The sequence below is a fragment of the Podarcis muralis genome, chromosome 6 (assembly GCF_964188315.1).
Source record: "Podarcis muralis chromosome 6, rPodMur119.hap1.1, whole genome shotgun sequence".
In the NCBI taxonomy this organism is placed as follows: Eukaryota; Metazoa; Chordata; class Lepidosauria; order Squamata; family Lacertidae; genus Podarcis; species Podarcis muralis.
In genome coordinates, this window is record NC_135660.1 from 66,653,829 (window position 1) to 66,673,139 (window position 19,311).

General features: G+C 41.4%; 1 protein-coding gene across 7 annotated transcripts in view; it reads right to left on the bottom strand.

The window, feature by feature from the left end:
- The window catches only part of PCDH15 (protocadherin related 15), a 621,509-nt gene that overhangs the window by 154,361 nt on the left and 447,837 nt on the right, over positions 1 to 19,311 (bottom strand). For all 7 annotated transcript variants that reach the window (XM_077930491.1, XM_077930494.1, XM_077930496.1 and 4 more), the window contains 3 exons: positions 16,924 to 17,058; positions 15,423 to 15,572; positions 3,129 to 3,322 (listed from right to left, as the gene is read on the bottom strand). In XM_077930491.1, the coding sequence (XP_077786617.1) occupies positions 3,129 to 3,322; positions 15,423 to 15,572; positions 16,924 to 17,058 (479 nt within the window). The remainder of the gene's footprint in view (positions 1 to 3,128; positions 3,323 to 15,422; positions 15,573 to 16,923; positions 17,059 to 19,311) is intronic.

Here is a 19,311-nt window from a genome sequence, read left to right on the forward strand (position 1 = left end):
CTGCAAAGACAATGGAACAAACAAAACCCAGTCAAAATCTTTATTATTATGATTATTATTATTGGAATTTTTTTTACACCACACTGTACACTTTGGTAATAAGCACTCAACATTTCTTCTGAACCTTTGGGTTACATCCCTGCAATTCTTTGCATCTGATGCATCTGACACAAGGTGTTAACAGGGCAGAAAGATTAGTGTTTAATTACATTTTAATTATTGTATTTTCTATGTTTTTAGCTTGCTCTGCTTTATCTGTGTAAGCTACCTTGAGTCCTGGACTAGGAAAAAGGAAGGCTAAAAATAATTTTAATCATAATCATTATAAAGAATATTCAAAAATTATTTCCTTTTTATACTGGTCACTTTAGCTGATTTCACTTCATGGTTTTTCTTTACTTTTTTCTTTTGGGTGGGGTGAATAAACATCTAACTGATCTAAAGGATTAAAAAGGTAAAGGGACCCCTGACCATTAGGTCCAGGCGTAACCGACTCTGGGGCTGCGGCGCTCATCTCACTTTATTGGCCGAGGGAGCCTGCGTACAGCTTCCAGGTCATGTGGCCAGCATGACTAAGCTGCTTCTGGTGAACCAGAGCAGTGCATGGAAACGCCGTTTACCTTCCCGCTGGAGCGGTACCTATTTATCTACTTGCACTTTGACGTGCTTTCGAACTGCTAGGTGGGCAGGAGCAGGGACCAAGCAACGGGAGCTCACCCCGTCACGGGGATTTGAACTGCCGACCTTCTGATCAGCAAGTCCTAGGCTCTGTGGTTTAACCCACAGCGCCATCCACGTCCCTATAGATCTAAAGGATTAAGAAGCTATTAATTATGCAAAAATAAATAGGCTATTTAGATCTCTGGAGTGATAGGGAGAAAAAAGGTGACTTGAAAATTCCTTTCATCTGACCAACTTGGTGGAAACACTTTTGTTTGTTTTTAAAGAAAACCATGAATATTTTCTTAAGGCTAGAAAAGAATAGTATGGGTGACACAATGCCTTAGAGTGCCGTGCTGAATATTGAAATTTGCTTCTTAAATGGCATCAACAAAAAACAAAACAGATAAAGTATAGTCTTATAAATGCAGGGATGGAAAAAGTAAAGCCTGAAGGACGTGTGTACCACACTCAGTGAATTTGTCATAGTCTATGAATTTATTATAGAACCCGGAGGGCAATGACTTTCATTTAAATCTTCTGGCCCTTGCATTTGCAACGATACATTAGAAAATGTGATGGCAACAATATTAAATGACTGGGAACAGCAGCAGCAATAACAACATCAAAATAAGCTAAGAGTTAAGTTTAAATGCCTGTGGATTTTGAGCCTATATACCACAACTTCCCAATGATAATGCAGAGTTCTTCACATTTAAATGCAACTGTAGGTCTGAACAGATGATAGCTTTTAGCGAATACTGTATACTAAACACATGGACGGGGAAATGGGCCTGCACTTGTGAGTCCCAATCCCTATGTCCACCGGCTCTGCCACCAACGTTAACACATTCAGTGAACCATCAGAAAGGATAGCCTATGTATATATACTTGTCCATGCCTCAGTTCTCTACCCAATCAGGTCAATGGCTTACGTATCTTGGCTCTCCTTTCTGGTGGCTGTTGAAGGTGGTGACATCCACAGTTTTACTCCTGCCTCCACCCATAAGCCATACAGGACTAATGACCAAACATCCCTACAGTTGCAATTAAAGAGTGAAGACGTTCTCCATAGGGTGAATAGTTTGGTTTTGCCCACTTAGGGGCTATTTTGGTGATATTTCACCTCTATGCCTGATGGTCTTTAGAATGGTTCTTTGTCTCACCTGGTTTTTCCCATCCTTCTCCCTAAATATGAAAGGTAACATTCAAACCAGGAGGAGAGAAAGTCCCTCTCCTGCCTCTCACACTGCATGGAGAGGTGAAGGGCAGGAGTGAAGTGTCACCCAAATAGGGCATGGAAAGGATTAGGAGGATCTGTTTTAGTCTGTTGTGTTTTGTTTTTATTTGTCTTACAACTGAGTGGCCAAACTTCCTTAACTGGTCTCTATTTGTTTCTCCATCTTTGCTTTTCTGAACTTTTGTGGTGCTAAGATGTGGCCAATTTATATCTTTTTGCCAACACAGTGGTAACCTTGGCATATACATTCCCAGAAACATGTAATACACATTCCAGAATGGATTGGGCTGACAACGAAATCTCATTTAATTTCAAAATGAATCTGACCTCACTTAAAATACACACATTGCCCGGTTATGTGTAATGTCTCCCCTCAGGTACATACACTGTCACATTTAAGGTGGGGAAACACCTGCAAATTATGACATGCAAATCAGGCTTAAGGCCTCTCAGCTATTCTAATCAAACCTGAAGTGTTCTGTGAGTTAAAATCAACCTTTGTTTTGTTTTGCTTCTGCCAAGTTGGTATGAGAAAATCGTCTCTTTCTACTCTACGCTTCCCAGATCTAACAAGTAGGAGATTAGAAACTGAATGACTTTGCTAGTGCAAATGTAGGTTTCCATGGAGTGTATTTCATTGCTTGTCCGGTGTTTGCACAGCTTGCAATTTGTGCTCCAAATTGAGCTGAGGCACACTATAAGATTGTATCATCTGGATAAAAGGTTACCTCCAGCTCAGCGATCCTTTCATTCCAGGACATTTGGAGATACTACCTTTGCATGATAGTTGGCAATTTACAGAACAGACAACTACTTTTGCCTTCATTGCTTTGCTTTCTCTTCTCTTTTCTCTCATTCTCACTTTCTTAAACAAGCACACACTACAAATATGGATGGAGCAAACTTAACATACTAGAATTTACTATAATAATGCTACTGCTACTACTAATGCTACTACTACTAATGCCCAATCAACATATTACGGTGCATATATCTGTGTGCCGGATATATACTAATTTCATGAATGAGCCACAACAGTTCAGATATAAAGGCTTCTTTTGAATAGGATGCTTAGCAAACAACCGACTGAAGGGCCTTTTCTAAAGAAACCAAATCACGGGCGTCATGTTTCTTTGATGACCGATCCTTTACACCTTCTACTCATTATAGTGCAGAAAGGTTAATTTCTCAGCTATGGCGAAAAATATTTAATTATAATATTAATTACCTTCTCTGTGCAAGAGGAGCACTGTCAGATGCTTTGACAGTGAGGGCATAGGAACGTCCTACCACCAATTCAATTCCTGGAGCAATAGTGATAAGGCCCGTTTGATCATTGATCACAAAGTCTCCCGGATCTCCGGCCAGGATTTCATATGTGATCCGCCCATTTGAACCTTCATCGGCATCCATGGCAGTGAGCTGCAATTGAAAATTAGAATTTAATTTTTGTTTCCCCTTAGGGTTGCTGCTGGAATGACAGGAAACCCAATTTCAATTGCTGCCAAAATAAAGAGATTATTTTCTGTGTGAGGCATCAAACAATCATGAATGAAATATGGACACCCTGTGATATAGGATGAAGCAGAAACTACATTATAGAATGCATGAACAGCAGCAGCAGCAGCAGCAGCAGGTCACTTAACCCAAGATGTTCCAGAGCATCTTCGGGTGCCGGTGTGGTGGACCTGAGACACTTCCCTGACCTCCTGGCAGGAAAGTTGCTGTTACTTAGTGAGAGTGCCAGGGGGGTGAGTGAGGCAGCAGGGAGGGTAGAGGGGTGCAAACACAGGAGCAAGAGGGCCAAATTAGCTCCACACTGACCTTTCCCCTCCCAGAAACAACTGGGAGGTCATCTGCTGGAAGGTCATGCAAGAACCTCCATCCCACCACACAGTCCACTATTGTTGTACACCTATCTCTAAAATTGTGCAGAAGGGAGTCAGTTTCACCCTTCTCTTCCACTTCTGAGCCTCCCTAATTTCAGTTCTGAACCAGACAGAGACATGACACCTACAAAAATACTGATCTATCAGGCTGCATACTGATGTAGTTGAAAATAGAAAGGCTGTTTGCTGACAGCGAGATGTGCTTTCACCTGCCTTTATTCCTGAATTGAGACATATATACAGCATATCAATCTATTCCTGACGGCTTCTTTCTGAACACTCCTCATGCTTCATGCAGGATGTCTGCTTTTTATTTCATTTTCAAAGCAACTGGTATAATTATCAAATTACAGATGTGCTTGGAAGGCACTTTTTTAAAACACCCCCCTTAAAACACACACACACACACACACACTCCTTCAACAAAGCACGGGGAAAGGAGGTGGCCCCATAACTAATACAATGATTGTTAGCATTATTCACAGGCCTGGTGAGAAGGGTAGGTGGCTTTATGACTGACACAGGAGCTGGCCAATAAGTCCTCCTTTTCAAATAATAAAGATGGCTTTCTCCTAAGCCCACTTTGAGTAAGAAGACTGTATGTATGACACGACTTGTTGAGTTTGGTTCCAAACTGGGCTCTTCAGTTCACGTTTGTCTGTCTGTTTGTTCCTATCATAACCAGCTTCTTGAAAAACTATTACATAATCCCATTTACTTAGATCTCTGATAGGTATTTCTACATACTGGCCAAGTGTACAAGGTTTAGTGAGCCCCACACTGTGTGAGCAACAGCAGCCGCCTTTTCCTTGCAGATAACACAGGAAGGGAGAGACACACAGCCCCCTTCGTGCACTGAATGTAAGCAGTACAATGTAACCCCCCCCCCACAACAACCCTGTGAGGTAGGTTTGGTTGACTGGTTCAGAGTCACTCAGTTGGCTTAATGGATGAATGGTGATTTGATGCCTGGTCTCACAGGCACTCTAAAACACTACACCACACTGCCTGCTTTAAAGCTATCCAAGTTGATGGACATCACATATTGTGGGAGAAAATCCCACAGCTTAACTATATAATTGTATCGCACCATTAGAACGGATTTTTACCATTTGAATAGATCCGCAGAGTGTTAAAGCACTGATGTCAACTATTTGTTTCATTTTTATTGCTGAAAAGGAAATCTCTCAATTCATATATTCCTTTAATCATTTAGAAATTTCCCTGCAAAACTGCTCATAGTTGTTGACCTCATAAACGAATGTCCCTAATAAAGGTTGATGACAGCTTTAAAAAGTGTTATAATAACCTTCTCTAGATCGGCAGTAAAGGGGTTGGGGAAAAGATAAATAAGAGCTTCATGCAAAATGCAAGTCCTAACCATTTAATTACATACTTGGAGCCCAGCCAAGTTTTAGTGCGACAACACGAAAAGGGAAACTGGTAGAATACACAAATACATAAATTAACAAGGTTAATTAAATTTACAAATGAAGGTGCTTTGAAATGCTAAGTCATCTGAATAACATTTTGGGGGCAAAAAGATGCCTGAAAGGGAGAATTAAAGTCAAAGAACTGTCACAGCACTCTATGATTTTGGAAATTCAAATTGCAGGTGGTTTTGGCTGATAGACTCCATAGTTTAGGTGTTTTGGGATGGGGGGGATTAACATCTAAAAGAGACTGAAAAGGGGATCCATTCTGCTCTTCCTATATATCTTCTTCATGCAGTAGCAGCAATTTTGTTCCATTTAAAATGTGCAGTGCTCACAAGCTGACAATGATAAATATGTTCTGTTAATGCTGAGGCAAAGACGTGGTTCTCATTATGCAAATAGGAAGCTATAAGAAACCTTCATAGCATTGTGCCTTAACAATGCCATGTTGCTTTATTGGGATGCCAGTTCTGATCTGTTGCAATCATTTTGAACAAGGATTAGTTTAGTGGGACAAAACCCTTTTCAACCAGTGATGTTTTCCACCAATATTTGGAAAAGCTAATAAGACACTCTGACTCCAGTCTGTCATGAACTAAAAGTTCAGGCAAATTGGTCTGACTCCCAAATGCCTAATGTGATTACTTCCTGCTGATCTAAACTGAAACCTGCAGTTGTCGTTGTGTTCCAAAAGGCTTTGCCTTCCAACCACCACCACACATGGAAATAGTGTTCCAGGCAAACAAACCCACTTCCCCAAAGTCATACACAATTAACATAAATTTATTCCAGCTACTCCTACAGTGTTATGAAAATTACCATGTGGCACTGCAGCTGACACCTCTGGATTAATAAGCAAAACTCAGCCAGCCCACTGAATATGGGAGTTTTGTTTGTTCTCAGCCTCAGCAATGTAATCCATTTACCAAGAGCTACAGTTTAAAAAGCTAGATATGAAAGTTTGGGGAAATGACATTGAAAGTTCCATGGAGGTGTGTCACCAGATAGTCACATTAAGTAATTATAACCAAATCTTGAAAAAAGCTACATTCGTGCATAATAATTCAGCTTTTAGCCTATTCCCTCCCAGCTAGTCATTTCTAACTTTGATTCATAAAAAATCATCCTTAGCCACAAGCATTTATTTTTTTTTAAAAAAGCACTGAGAGATCTTTAAGCACTACAAAAACAATTCCAGAATGAACGTTATACACAGATGCAACTCTTTCCCCACACTTGGAAAATAACTTCTAGCATGACTATTGCATATCTCCTTCACAGATTTGCTTTCGGAAAATGTAAGTACATAAGAGAAAGGCAAATTCTCCCTGACATTGTTTTGGTGTCTTCCATTTCATTTTATTTCCAACTGCATGCTGACCATAGACCTGAAGCCTATAATTAACAGTGGTACCTCGGTTTAAGAACAGTCCTGTTTACAAATTATTCGGTTTACAAACTCTGCAAAACCAGAAGTAGTGTCCTAGTTTGCGAACTTTACCTTGGTCTAAGAACAGAATCATTTTTTAAAAAATAAAAAAATGGAAGTAAAGAAGGAGGTGGTGTGAAACAAGGTGAGGCGGTAGAAGGGTAGAAAAGTCAGAGGAGTTGTGGCAGAAAATCAGATACATCCAAGGACATATGAGGTGGCAGGGAAGTACTTATAATACACAGGATCTCAGGATCCATTCTCACTTCAAGAAAGATGAATCCATTTTAACTCCTTCTCCAGACAGAGGTCAGGCACAGGGGATGGATAAGGAGAAAATAATTATCTCCATATCCTGAGGACTGTGAAAGCACTGAACCGCACAAGTTTCAAAATTGCAGTTGCAAAGGTTACTGTTAAGGTAAGAGGGAGAAAGGGAAGAACCCAGGATTCAATTGGCTGTAACCAATCAATGAATAAATCAAACCCACCTACTTCTTCCCTGAACTTCGTCCTTGATTGTGTGCACTCGTTCTTCCATTCCACATGGGAAAGAGCCAACAATTTCAAATATGGAAAGCCAGTGATTGGGGTTTTGAGGTCAGGCAGGGCTGAGTTTAGCAGACCCAGTGACTGCTTGGGGCACTAGGTTCAGAAGGTGCTTGTCACAGGCTGTTTACTCAGAAATCCACTTTGGAGATAAATCAAACTGAAAAAAGTTCACCTTCACTTGTAAAGCTGGCTCTGTGTGGCCAGTGGTGTGTTAAATTTTTATAGTTATTATTTGCAGGAAGATTTGCATCCGTAATCAGTCACCAAGCCGTGTGTGGGACTGTGAGCAAAGCCACGTGTGCAAAATAATCCTAAATGACAAACTCACAAAATGGGTCCAAATTCAAAATGTAAACAAATGGAGAGAGATGTTGAGGATGTACCTCACTGGGTAGTCATTTGGGCAAAAGGAGAAACATCTGTGGTGGCTTCAAGACAAGCAAAAGGCCCACCACGCCAACAGTCCCAACACCCTGACTTTCCATGGAGCACCAAAGATGGACAGAGGAAGTGTAAAGGAAAAGTCAGTTTGCACATACCACTTCTTCCAGATAAAGTAGGACACTGGTGCATTGTCCAATGATCCTTAAACTCCTGTAGCCAGCTCTGCACATGGCAAATGCCATTGATTAATCCAACCCTCATGTTTTCCAAACATTTATCTTAAAAAAGCTTTAAGGCCAATGCATCTGACAAATTATACACACGCCAGATAGCATACTGGAATAGGAACTGTCATTTTTGTAAGACAACTATATGCCACTCAAATTAAATGTTTTACTATCTCAGTAATGCAACTCAATTAGCAAATAGAAGGAGCCTTTCATCATGAATTATTGTCTAACTGCACAAACGCACTGAGGTCAGGGCTCTTTTTCTAACCTACTTCTTTTTATTGGAGTATCTGGTTTCACAGTCTAATCATGACTGACCTGGGCCATTTTCCTTTTGAAGCTATCGCAGCTGATTATCACTCGAAGGAGGCAAGGGTCCTTATAAGATTATACAGCAATTAGGAGGCAAATCAACAGAGTAGAACTGCACAATTTCCAAGGGTGTATATTAAGATCTGTGTGATTATGACTGATATACAACCCTCCAATTAAAATTGTATGTTTCTTAATTAAGAGATGTGAAGCCCAATCCTTTATGTGTTTATTTGGAGGCATGTTCCTCTGTGCTTGGAGTCAGTGTTTTGGGATAGTAGCCAAATTCCTAAATCTTACAATTTCATATACAATAAAATCAGACATCTCATCTGATCCAAAATCCTTCCACCATCAAGCCCCCAAACTCAAGAAACCAACAGTTTAAAAGGAATTAGTATTTAAATACTAGGATGACATCCACACCATACATTTAAAGTACTCTTGTGCCACTTTAACAGCCATGGTTCCCCCCAAAGAATCCTGGGAACTGTAGTTTGTTAAGCAGCAGATCTCAGAGCTACAATTCGCAGAACCATTAATAAACTATAGCTCTCCAGATTCTGTTAATGTGTGCTTCAGACAAATGGTGTGAATATAGCCTAGATTAAAGGTTTCATGTGCGTTATCTTGCCAGGTAGGTTATAAGCATTGCAATCCTAAATGTCATTCGTCCTTGAAGAATGTTTTAATTTAAATGGAGATCTGCCAAAACAAGTGCGTTTAACACATATCAAATTAATAATTTCTTACCTGAATCAACTACTCTTTATAGCAGTCCAAAAACCCAAAGCAGATTTATACTCTAACTGTAATGGGAATGCATATTTTGAAATTCAATCCAGATAGCAGAACTACAAACTTTGGGAAATATAAAAACAAGATATTTAAGCTCACTGCAGTCATCATTGCTATAAGTACATTCTCAGGGCTGGCCAGATATATTTTACTCAGAAGTAAGCGATGCATGTGGTAGGGCAGAGCTGCCTTCCTGGATAGGGCTTGGGGTGGTGGCAGTGGCAGTACAAGTGAAGCTGTGGCCATGAAGTTACACTGGCAGGACCGCCACTTCAGATCCTCCACCTTTGCATCCCTATTCCACATAGAACACTTTAATCTTACTGCATTTCTGACAGTGGGACAGCATACTCCTTCACTCCTGAGGTCATTCAATAGGCTATTTTCGGGGGGGGGGGGGGAACATGCAGCTCTTTTCTCCAAGAGTCTGCTGCCACACCCTGAGCCCAGCATTCACTGCTGGGATGGTTTCATCACTTTTCCCAGTGGTCCACACAGATTCCTTGGAGACTCTAATGGGTTTGGCAGCAGAGTTTATGTGCAAATGTGCTCAAAAAAAGCAAGGTAATGGTATGGCAAATGAGAAAGCTAAATCTAAAGAAGGAAGGAGATTGTCATCACCAGTATAAAGGTAAAGGTAAAGGTACCCCTGCCCGTACGGGCCAGTCTTGACAGACTCTGGGGTTGTGCGCCCATCTCACTCTATAGGCCGGGGGCCAGCGCTGTCCGAAGACACTTCCGGGTCACGTGGCCAGCGTGACAAAGCTGCATCTGGCGAGCCAGCGCAGCACATGGAACGCCGTTTACCTTCCCGCTGGTAAGCGGTCCCTATTTATCTACTTGCACCCGGGGGTGCTTTCGAACTGCTAGGTTGGCAGGCGCTGGGACCGAGCAGCGGGAGTGCACCCCGCCGCGGGGATTCGAACCGCCGACCTTTCGATCGGCAAGCCCTAGGCGCTGAGGCTTTTACCCACAGCGCCACCCGCGTCCCTCATCACCAGTATAGGATGGTTATAAGCTGGGAAGAGGTGAGATGAAATATAGGTAAAGGTAAAGGTACCCCTGCCCGTATGAGCCAGTCGTGTCCGACTCTAGGGTTGTGCGCCCATCTCACTTAAGAGGCCGGGGGCCAGCGCTGTCCGGAGACACTTCCAGGTCACGTGGCCAGCGTGACAAGCTGCATCTGGCAAGCCAGCACACAGAAACGCCATTTACCTTCCCGCTAGTAAGCGGTCCCTATTTATCTACTTGCACCTGGGGGTGCTTTCGAACTGCTAGGTTGGCAGGCGCTGGGACCGAGCAACAGGAGCTCACCCCACCGCGGGGATTCGAACCGCCGACCTGATGATCGGCAAGTCCTAGGCGCTGAGGTTTTACCCACAGCGCCACCCGCGTCCCACACGAGATGAAATATAGTTAAGCAGTAAAGAACATGTGGTTTAATTCTCAGCTCAGCCGAGGACTCAGTGAACATAGCCTTAGGCAAATCACCTAGGAACATAGGAAGCTGCCTTACATTGAGTCAGTCTACGGGTCCATCTAGTTCAGTATCGTCTACACAGATTGACAGTGGTTCTCTAGGGCTTCAGAGAACAGTCACTCCCAGTTTTACCTGGAGATGCCAGGGATTGAAGCTGACACCTTCTGCATGCAAGGCACATGATCTATGACAGAGCTATGGCCCTTCCACCTTTCAGCCTGTGTCATCATCAATAACAGAGGACACTGACACCAGCCCTTCTATCTACCTACCTATGACAAGTTTCATGGTCAAAACCAAATGGTAAAATCAGAGCAATCCCTTCATTTCAGTGCCAGCTATGAACACACACCCTTTTTCTCAGATTACTGTTGTAGCTGGCAGTATAGCTCTAAGTATTTGCATTTTATACAAAAGCCTTTGCTTTTCATTCAAAGTCAGACCTCACAAGTGAATCCCTTTCCTCAATATTCTCATGGCAAAGTCACCCCTTTCTCTTCCATTGGGTCAGTCAGCTGAACAATCTGCACTTCTGACCTCTTGACAACTGATCAGCTCAGAAAACTGAAAATTATTTCTGTAGAGGAGGTACTTAACTCCTTAACACCTTACTGACCACATGGCCTCTCCCTCTTCAGTTTAAGAGGAGGCAACTAAAAAGACACAGTGGCCCTTGACTTTTATCTCAGACACATTCACAGTACTCTAATAAAAGTCAACCACAATTTTCAGCTGCTAATAATGAAAACCTCCAAAGGTGATACATCCTGATGAGGGAATGATTTGGTCTCTCCTCATTTATGAGATCAAATGCCCCATGAACAGAATGAATCAATTGTTGCACAATGTACATGCTTGATATGAGATCACAGTGGGTACTCAAAATGATTTCACTTTTTGATTTGTTCACTCTGGTACATACACAGTGGCATTTGCGCATGTGTGCCTTATACAGATACAAATTCATTTAATCCAAAGTGTAATAAAATATGTATTGTTGAGTTACCTGGCCTATGGAAGATCCCCAGGTGACTCCTTACTCCAGGAAGTCTCCCTTGCCTTCCTCCTGGTTCCCAGGTGCTTCTTTGAGTGAATTCTGGTGTTGCAAGTCGGCTCACTAGGGGATCAGAGTTGTGGGGGAGAAGCTGCTATTCTGCCATGCCCTTTAATCTGAAGCAAAAGCTATGGTCTCTATCGTTACATTATAAGTGGCTTCATGCTGGCAAAAGTCGGGGATATTCATCATGAAATGGGACAGAATAGCAAAGAATCATGAGTAGTTGCTAGGCAACTCCCGATATGCCCTCTATGGCCAATTGTGACTCTTCATAAAAAGTGCATAGTGCATCAAGCCACAACATACTTTTTGTGTATTTCATGTTTTGTTGTACTTGTAGATATTGTTCCATATCACCTTGATGTTTTATATGAGTCAAGAGTGTATATATTTATAAATGAATTAAGGTAAGGAAACTATTCAGTTGTACACCGTCTAGATGTAAAACGAGAAGCTAAGCAACTGAACTATGAATCAGAAAGTTCATGGCTAGAATCTTACCACAAACACTCTAAGTGGCGTCCGTGCTACCGAGGCCACCTGAGCCTAAAGTGACAGCAAGGGATTCAGAAGTACCTTCAAGCTGCTTACCTGTTCCTGCACAGAGAGTGTAGCCTCCCAGCCACCTGGTCTAGGGAACTACCCACTAACAATGCCTCATACTTATCTGGACTGAGCTTTTCCAACTCTAAAATATTACGTTTCTGGTGAGACGATAAGCACTGTACATAGTATTCCAAATGCGGTCACACCATAGACTTGTATAACAGCTTTATGATATTGATAGTTTTATTTTTAATTCCTTTCCTAAGGATCACTAGCATTGAATTTGCTTCTTTTCACAGCTACTGCACACTGGGTTGACATTTTCATCAAGCCATCTACTATGACCCCAATAACTTCTTTCTGGTCTGTCACCACCATCTTTAAAGGAAGCCTTCTCGCCTCTAAAGCTGCTTTGAGTCTACTTGTTAACCATGATGGGGTCCTCTTGACCCCCAAGGTACCTCCTGATCTGTGGTATATGCTCCAGGGGAAGTTGTTCCACTCATGCATTTTTAAAGTTGAACATGCCCTTCTGATATTGTGGGTCATCCAGATCATGTGGTTACTCCCCGTGCCAACATCAAGGGAGCCCATAGCTTCTGTCAAGGGAGCAATTTGGTTTGCTGTTATATTTAAGATAAACATAGGTGGTAGATACAGGGAGTGCACACCATTCAAAGAAAAATGAGTTTTAAAAAACAGTAATACATTCTTCAAAAAGTTGTGGGATTATTGAGAAGTAAGCCCTATGTGAGGCTACACTGATATTGATATAAACAATCAATATACAAATGTAATTTGCCATATTTTAAAAACTGCTATGGGCACATTGTGCTTTATTCATCACCTTCTGTGTTGTGGTCAATAAGCTGCATACGATAGATAAATATGCATACATATATTGCAGCAGTGCTGATCAATGGGAGTTAGTTTCTGCTTTTCCCAGATATTGCTGACATGCTTAAAAAACATGTTGCAAAATCAGTTTTGGCAAGGGACGATGGTGGAACAGCAACAATGAATGTGTACGGAATTGGGTAAGATGGCTTCATAATACCATTTCCAGCCAAGTTCTGTTGCTGCAGTGAATTAATTGCAGTATATTACATTTATATCCTGTCTTTCCTCAAAGGATCTCAAGGCAGCACACACAGTTCTTGCCCATTTTATCCTCACAACCTCACTGTGAGTTATGTTAGACTGAGAGAGAGTAACTGGGTCAAGTTTACCCATGGCAGAGTGGGGATTTGCACATGCTTCTCCACAGGCCTAGTCTAACCCTCTAACCCAACAACAACACACTGGCTCTCCACTCTGAAAAGTTATTAATATATAATGCCATTATTAATCATTACAATAAGTTTTTGTCTGTCCACACCCTAAGGTTCTTGAATCCTGCTGACAAAAGGATGATGGTAAAGTTAATACTGTTGCTCCTGAAGCATGCAATCTGAAGTTAAAGAAACAGTAGTACAGAATAAAGTAGCAAAGAAGCAGAAAAAATTTAAGAGTCCTGTTTGCAACACATGTGTGCATATAAAGAAGAAGAAGAAGAAGAGGAGGAGGAGGAGGAGGAGGAGGAGGAGGAGGAGGAGGAGGAGGAGGAGGAGGAGTTTGGATTTGATATCCTGCTTTATCACTACCCGAAGGAGTCTCAAAGTGGCTAACATTCTTCCCCCCCCCCCCAACAAACACTCTGTGAGGTGAGTGGGGCTGAGAGACTTCAGAGAAGTGTGACTAGCCCAAGTTCACCCAGCAGCTGCATGTGGAGGAGCGGAGACGCGAACCCGGTTCACCAGATTACGAGTCTACCACTCTTAACCACTATACCACACTGGCTCTCATTGGAACATAAACAGAGCCTTGCTGGATCAAACCAAAGGCCTATCTAGTCCAGCATACTGTTCTCACATTGGCCAGTCAGATACTATGGAAAGCCTGTAAATAGGGTGAGGGCAATTTCACTCTCCTTTAACAACTGGTATTTAGAGGCAATGGTACCTTAGATACAGGAGCTGGAACACAGCCAATCACTGATAGCCTCACACTCCATTAATTTGTCTATTCACCATTTAAAGCCTTCTACGGTAAGTTGGTGGTCACCACCACATCTCATGGCAGTGAATTCCATACTTTTAAGTACATGATGTGTGAAGTAGTCTTTCTTTTTTGTCTGTTCAATTCAGCTTCATTAGAGAAGCCTGAGTTTTAGCATTTTTCTCCATATCACACATAAGATACACACCTCTATCATGTCTTATTTGATAATTTTCCTAAACTGCCCCAAGCATTGTAACTCATCATTTTGCATGCCCCATTCTGCACCTTTTCTAGGAATATTGGGGGGGGGGAATCTGTATATTGCTTCAACTAGAGTGACCCTATTAGCCAATCTAATTGCCATCCCAAATCAAATGTGGTGGTTTTGGGATTAAACTCATTTGGAAGCAATGGCTAATTTTCATTTATTTGAATGGCAGCAATAAGAAAATAATCAACAGGATTAGAGAGCTAATCTATGGTAAATGAAGATAATGAGATTCACATAAGAAGAAACCAGAACTGGTATCTTAAAACAATTAGCTGTCCAATTACAATGCAACAAAATTGCCAGTCTGAATCTCTTTACTCACATGAATATATAATTGTAGTAAGCAGTGATTACAAAAATCTACAGCTCAGGAGAAAATGTATTAAGGATCAACTTCTGCAAGAGCTGAATTGAAGAATAGCACTAAAGCTATATACAAAGCCCAAATCTCAAGGTAAAGTCTCACAAAGCCAAAACAAAAACAAACCCCCAAAACAAATAAGTCCTCAATTGTCTAAAACAGTATTCAATACAAGCCTCTGAAAGGTGTTATGTACTGATTTTCCCCCTACAGAGGCCACCAGTGGTGTCAGAAACAATAGCAAGAAAATATTTCCTCCCACTACGGATTCTGTGGAAAATGAGTATTACTTATTTTCACACTGAAAAATGAGAATGCATTCTTTACATTTTTGACTCTTCCGATTTTCCTTCCTAACACATCTTTCACAAGGCAAGTTGAAATGATTGAAATTAAAGACTGTCTGGATTTCCGTCTCATGCTTACTTTACTTTACTATCTATCTATCTATCTATCTATCTATCTATCTATCATCTATCTATCTATCTATCTATCTATCTATCTATCTATCTATCTATCTATCTATCATCTATCTATCTATCATCTATCATCATCATCATCTCTCTCTCTCTCTCTCTCTCTCTCTCTCTCTCTCTCTCTCTCTATTTTGTATACTGCCCTATACCAGGAGATCTGCTGGTGAAGATCAGGATCCTTCCTCCTGAACATTTTTTATTTACATTTAATATGTTCCACTATAGGCTTTGCTGAAGAACATGCTGAAAAAACAAATGTACCTTGATAACGCTTTCTCCAGGCCTCATGTCTGTGTAAATCTTGACGTTATATGATATGTTGGAGAAGGTTGGAGAGTTATCATTTGCGTCAATCACAACAATATTGACTGTGACTGGGGGGCTTTCTTGCACACCATCAGAAGCTATCATCTTCAAAAAAAAACAGACATGAGAAAAACTTTGAGAAAAAATACAATTAAATGAACATAATAATTCAAATATAATTGAAACTGAGCTTGAGCACATAATGCACACAACCTCAGTATACTGATTAGAGCAGTTCGTGAAAACAATCACTTTAAAATCCCATTTCAAAACATTTTCCAGGTGAAGAATTATATCCAAGAGAATCATGGGGAAAATGTTTTATTTTAATTGGTGAGCTACCTCCTTTTTATTCTCCTTTAGATTTATTCACACATTACCTTTTTTAGGTGTAGATCTAAAGGTGTAAATTGAAAAGAAGGGTGTTGCTTAAGGAGCTAGGAATGGCTGCCGATCCCTGTCAGCAAATACTCACTTGCAAACTTGGTTTGCCCTGCATAATATGTGTGAAATTGCTCCCGATAATGTATAGATGAAGCAAAAGGAATAAGTAAGCTATTAAAATGATTAACTATCATCTGGGTTTCATGCTCCAAATTATGACTTGCAAGCCTGTAACACCTCCAGTAACAGTCGTTGTTCATTTGCTTATAACAAATGATCTCATTATAGGCAGAACCAATCAGCAGAGTCTACAGTCACAGAAGATGTGTAATGGGACAGTGGTGCTCACCTGATCTCCTCAAAGTAGTGACTCAGCTTTCGGGAGTCGGGTGATGCCCACACTACCACCACACTGTACACTAATGTACCACACTGTTCACATGAAGGTAGCATGTCTCACAGGAGATTTGAAGTCTATAAAAAGACCCTACCTCCTGCGAAAGTACAAGGCACCAGATATAACTATATCTATATGCTTAACAAGGAATGCAACAAAGATGGTCAGCAGTATGGAAAACCAAGTCCACAAAGAGGAAAGGTTGAAAGAACTTGGTATGTTTATCCCGGAGAAGACGAGATTGAGTGGGACACCCAATGACTCTCTCAGATACCTGAAAGCCTATCCTATTCAAGAGGGCAAAGACTTGATCACTGCTGCTCAACAGGCTGGGATTTGATCCAATGGGTTGAAGTTACCAGAGGGCAGATTGGCTGAACAGAAGGAGAAACTTTGCAACTGTAAAAGCAGCTTAATAATGAACTGAATTATGTAGGGTGGATGGGTGGGCTCCCCATGACTGCAGGCCTTAAAGCAGAGGCTGGACAGCTGCTCTTGTTATGGATTTCCTGCACTCAACAGGAGGGTTCGACGTCACTGCCTACAAGACTTCTTCCAATTCTATGATTTTGTGAAATAGCTTTCTTAAAATGTATGCCGATTTGACATATCCGGCAAAAATATCCTACTTGTTCTCCAACTGTTACAATAAACCAGCAACTGAACTTTGCTTACCGAAAAGGTGTACAGCTGTTGGAGCTCCCTGTCAACTGGTTGAAGCAAGGTGAGGTAGCGAGTTATGCCAGTCTGAGTCACAGTGAAAAACGTGTTGTAGTCGTTTAGAAAAATATGGAGCAGGGGGTCCTTTGTCTTGAAAGAGAAATGAAGAGAATGGTTATTACATTCTCAAAGGTCTAGTAACAATATGCATGCAGGCTGTTTTATTTATAGTACTATGTATCTAGACAGACAATGACATTTGGGAGGAAACGCAATACAGTTTACCTAAATTGCCGGAATTACAATCTCTTCTTGAATTGGAGGGAGGTGCTGGGGAGGCAGTCCTTATCCCCACTGCACCATTTTCCTTTTAACCAGAAGTGCCATTGAAAAGCCATCAGCCTTTTCCCAAATAATTTGAGCTCTGATCATAACCGTCTTTTGGCAATTGGGCATTTTAGCAATTATTTCGAGATCAAACTTTTAAAAAGCAGTGGGAGGGTGAAGACTCCAGCCACCTGCCAGATGAACAAAACCGCAGTCCATAGCGAAAGCATTATACCATTCGCTGATAACATATTTGCTAAAAACAGCCGTTCTTACAATGCAGATTTCAACACGCCAAAGGGAAGATGATAATTTATGATTCAAAGCATCTGCTTCCATTGAAGGTCTTGAGAAAGCTGCCAGTATGCTTAACGTAATTGGGAAGCACAATAGCTTTGACATGTTGGCAACTGGTGTGAGGCTGTTGCTTGTGTGTCATAGAACAAAGGGCTGAAGATCTCCATTTGTGCCACAAAGCGAGCCATTTAGAAAGAATCAGAGTGAAGGATCTTTTGTTTTCTGTATCAGAAAAAAGGGCCCACATCACTGGGAAATAAGAGGATTCCCTTGGTTTAAAAAATGGTAGAAGGCATTAAAAATGGCTAAGTTTTCAATGTGATGGAGCTCTTTTCTTTAATTCATATAGAACCAGAGGCGCCAGCTTGTAAGGGCAATTGCAGGGTCAAAATCACACATGTGATATCAGAATGTCGAGAGGAGCTGGGGGCAGAGTGGAATGCAGTGGCTACAGGGCTTCAACGGCTGGTGGCTCCTCCTCCACCTGCTTCCACCCTTCTTCCCCTCTGAAGCAGCAGGAGGAGAAACAGCTAGCTGCTGGAGCTGTTCTGCACTCAGCCTCCTCCACCTCCTCAACATTGGGCAGCCCTAGCCACCTCCCAAAAGATATTGAGGGGGCCCAAAACCGCTCAGCTCCCAGGAGCTGGTGTCCCTCTCTAGAACTGTTTTAAAATGTTGGGTTGGATCCAGGCTTAGAGTGAGATCCACTGAAATCAATGAGACGCAAGTGAGTCATAAGTAACTTACTGGGTCAAAAAAAACCAGTATCTGAAGAAGTGTGCATGCACACGAAAGCTCATACCAAGAACTAACTTAGTTGGTCTTTAAGGTGCTACTGGAAGGAATTTTTTTTGTTTTGACTATGGCAGACCAACACGGCTACCTATCTGTTACTGGGTCAACTTTAAGAATGGATCCAACACACCGCAAATACTCTCAACCTACAATACTTTCCTCTGCAAAGTGTACTCTGCAATACATATTTGAACACTGTGACCAAAGAGCCCAGAAGATGAAAAAATATTTTTTTAAAAAGCATGGCCCGAGCTGTGAGGAGGTGGTGGGTTTTCCCCTTCATCTAATTTGTTACAGTTTTGGGATTAGTGAAAATGTTACATTTCTGAATAAACAAGGCAGCACCATGTGCCACAAAGGCAGCCAAAGAATGTGCTCCCCAGGTCAAATCCTGTGAAACTGCATTTTTGCAACGCTGTTGTGAATAGTATTTGTGAGATGCTATTGTGGAGTATGCTGTGATAACTGAAAGTCATCAGACTCCTAGGCAGCAAGCCAGCTAAGAAGAGTAATAAAGGTCTCATTCCACACACCAATTTTCAGACAGAACAACATCAGGACTTCCCATTTTCAAAAGTTTCTATATAATTTTTCTGCAAGTACTGCAATAACATTTATTTGTTAAGCAAATATGTATTATAAAAACCTTGTGAACACCCATTAATGTGACACACTTTCCTTTTACCAGCTAATTGAAATATCGAAGCCTTGTAAGATATTTCAAAAGGAAGTTTCTACAGGTGGTCGCTCATGTTCCAACAAGTGTTAATAGCATCACTGCAACTGACAGGAATAGGAAGAGAGAAACAGGGAAAGTACTAAGGATCTTTTCCACACGTGATGCATCTCTTTCCCCCATGTTCTGCATTCTGTCATATGTCAGTAGCACTGCTGTGTGCAGACAAGAAGTAGGAGAAATACAGGACAGTGCGCAATGGGTGAAAAGGGGGTAAGGAAGAGAGATGGTAGCTTTGAACATGATGT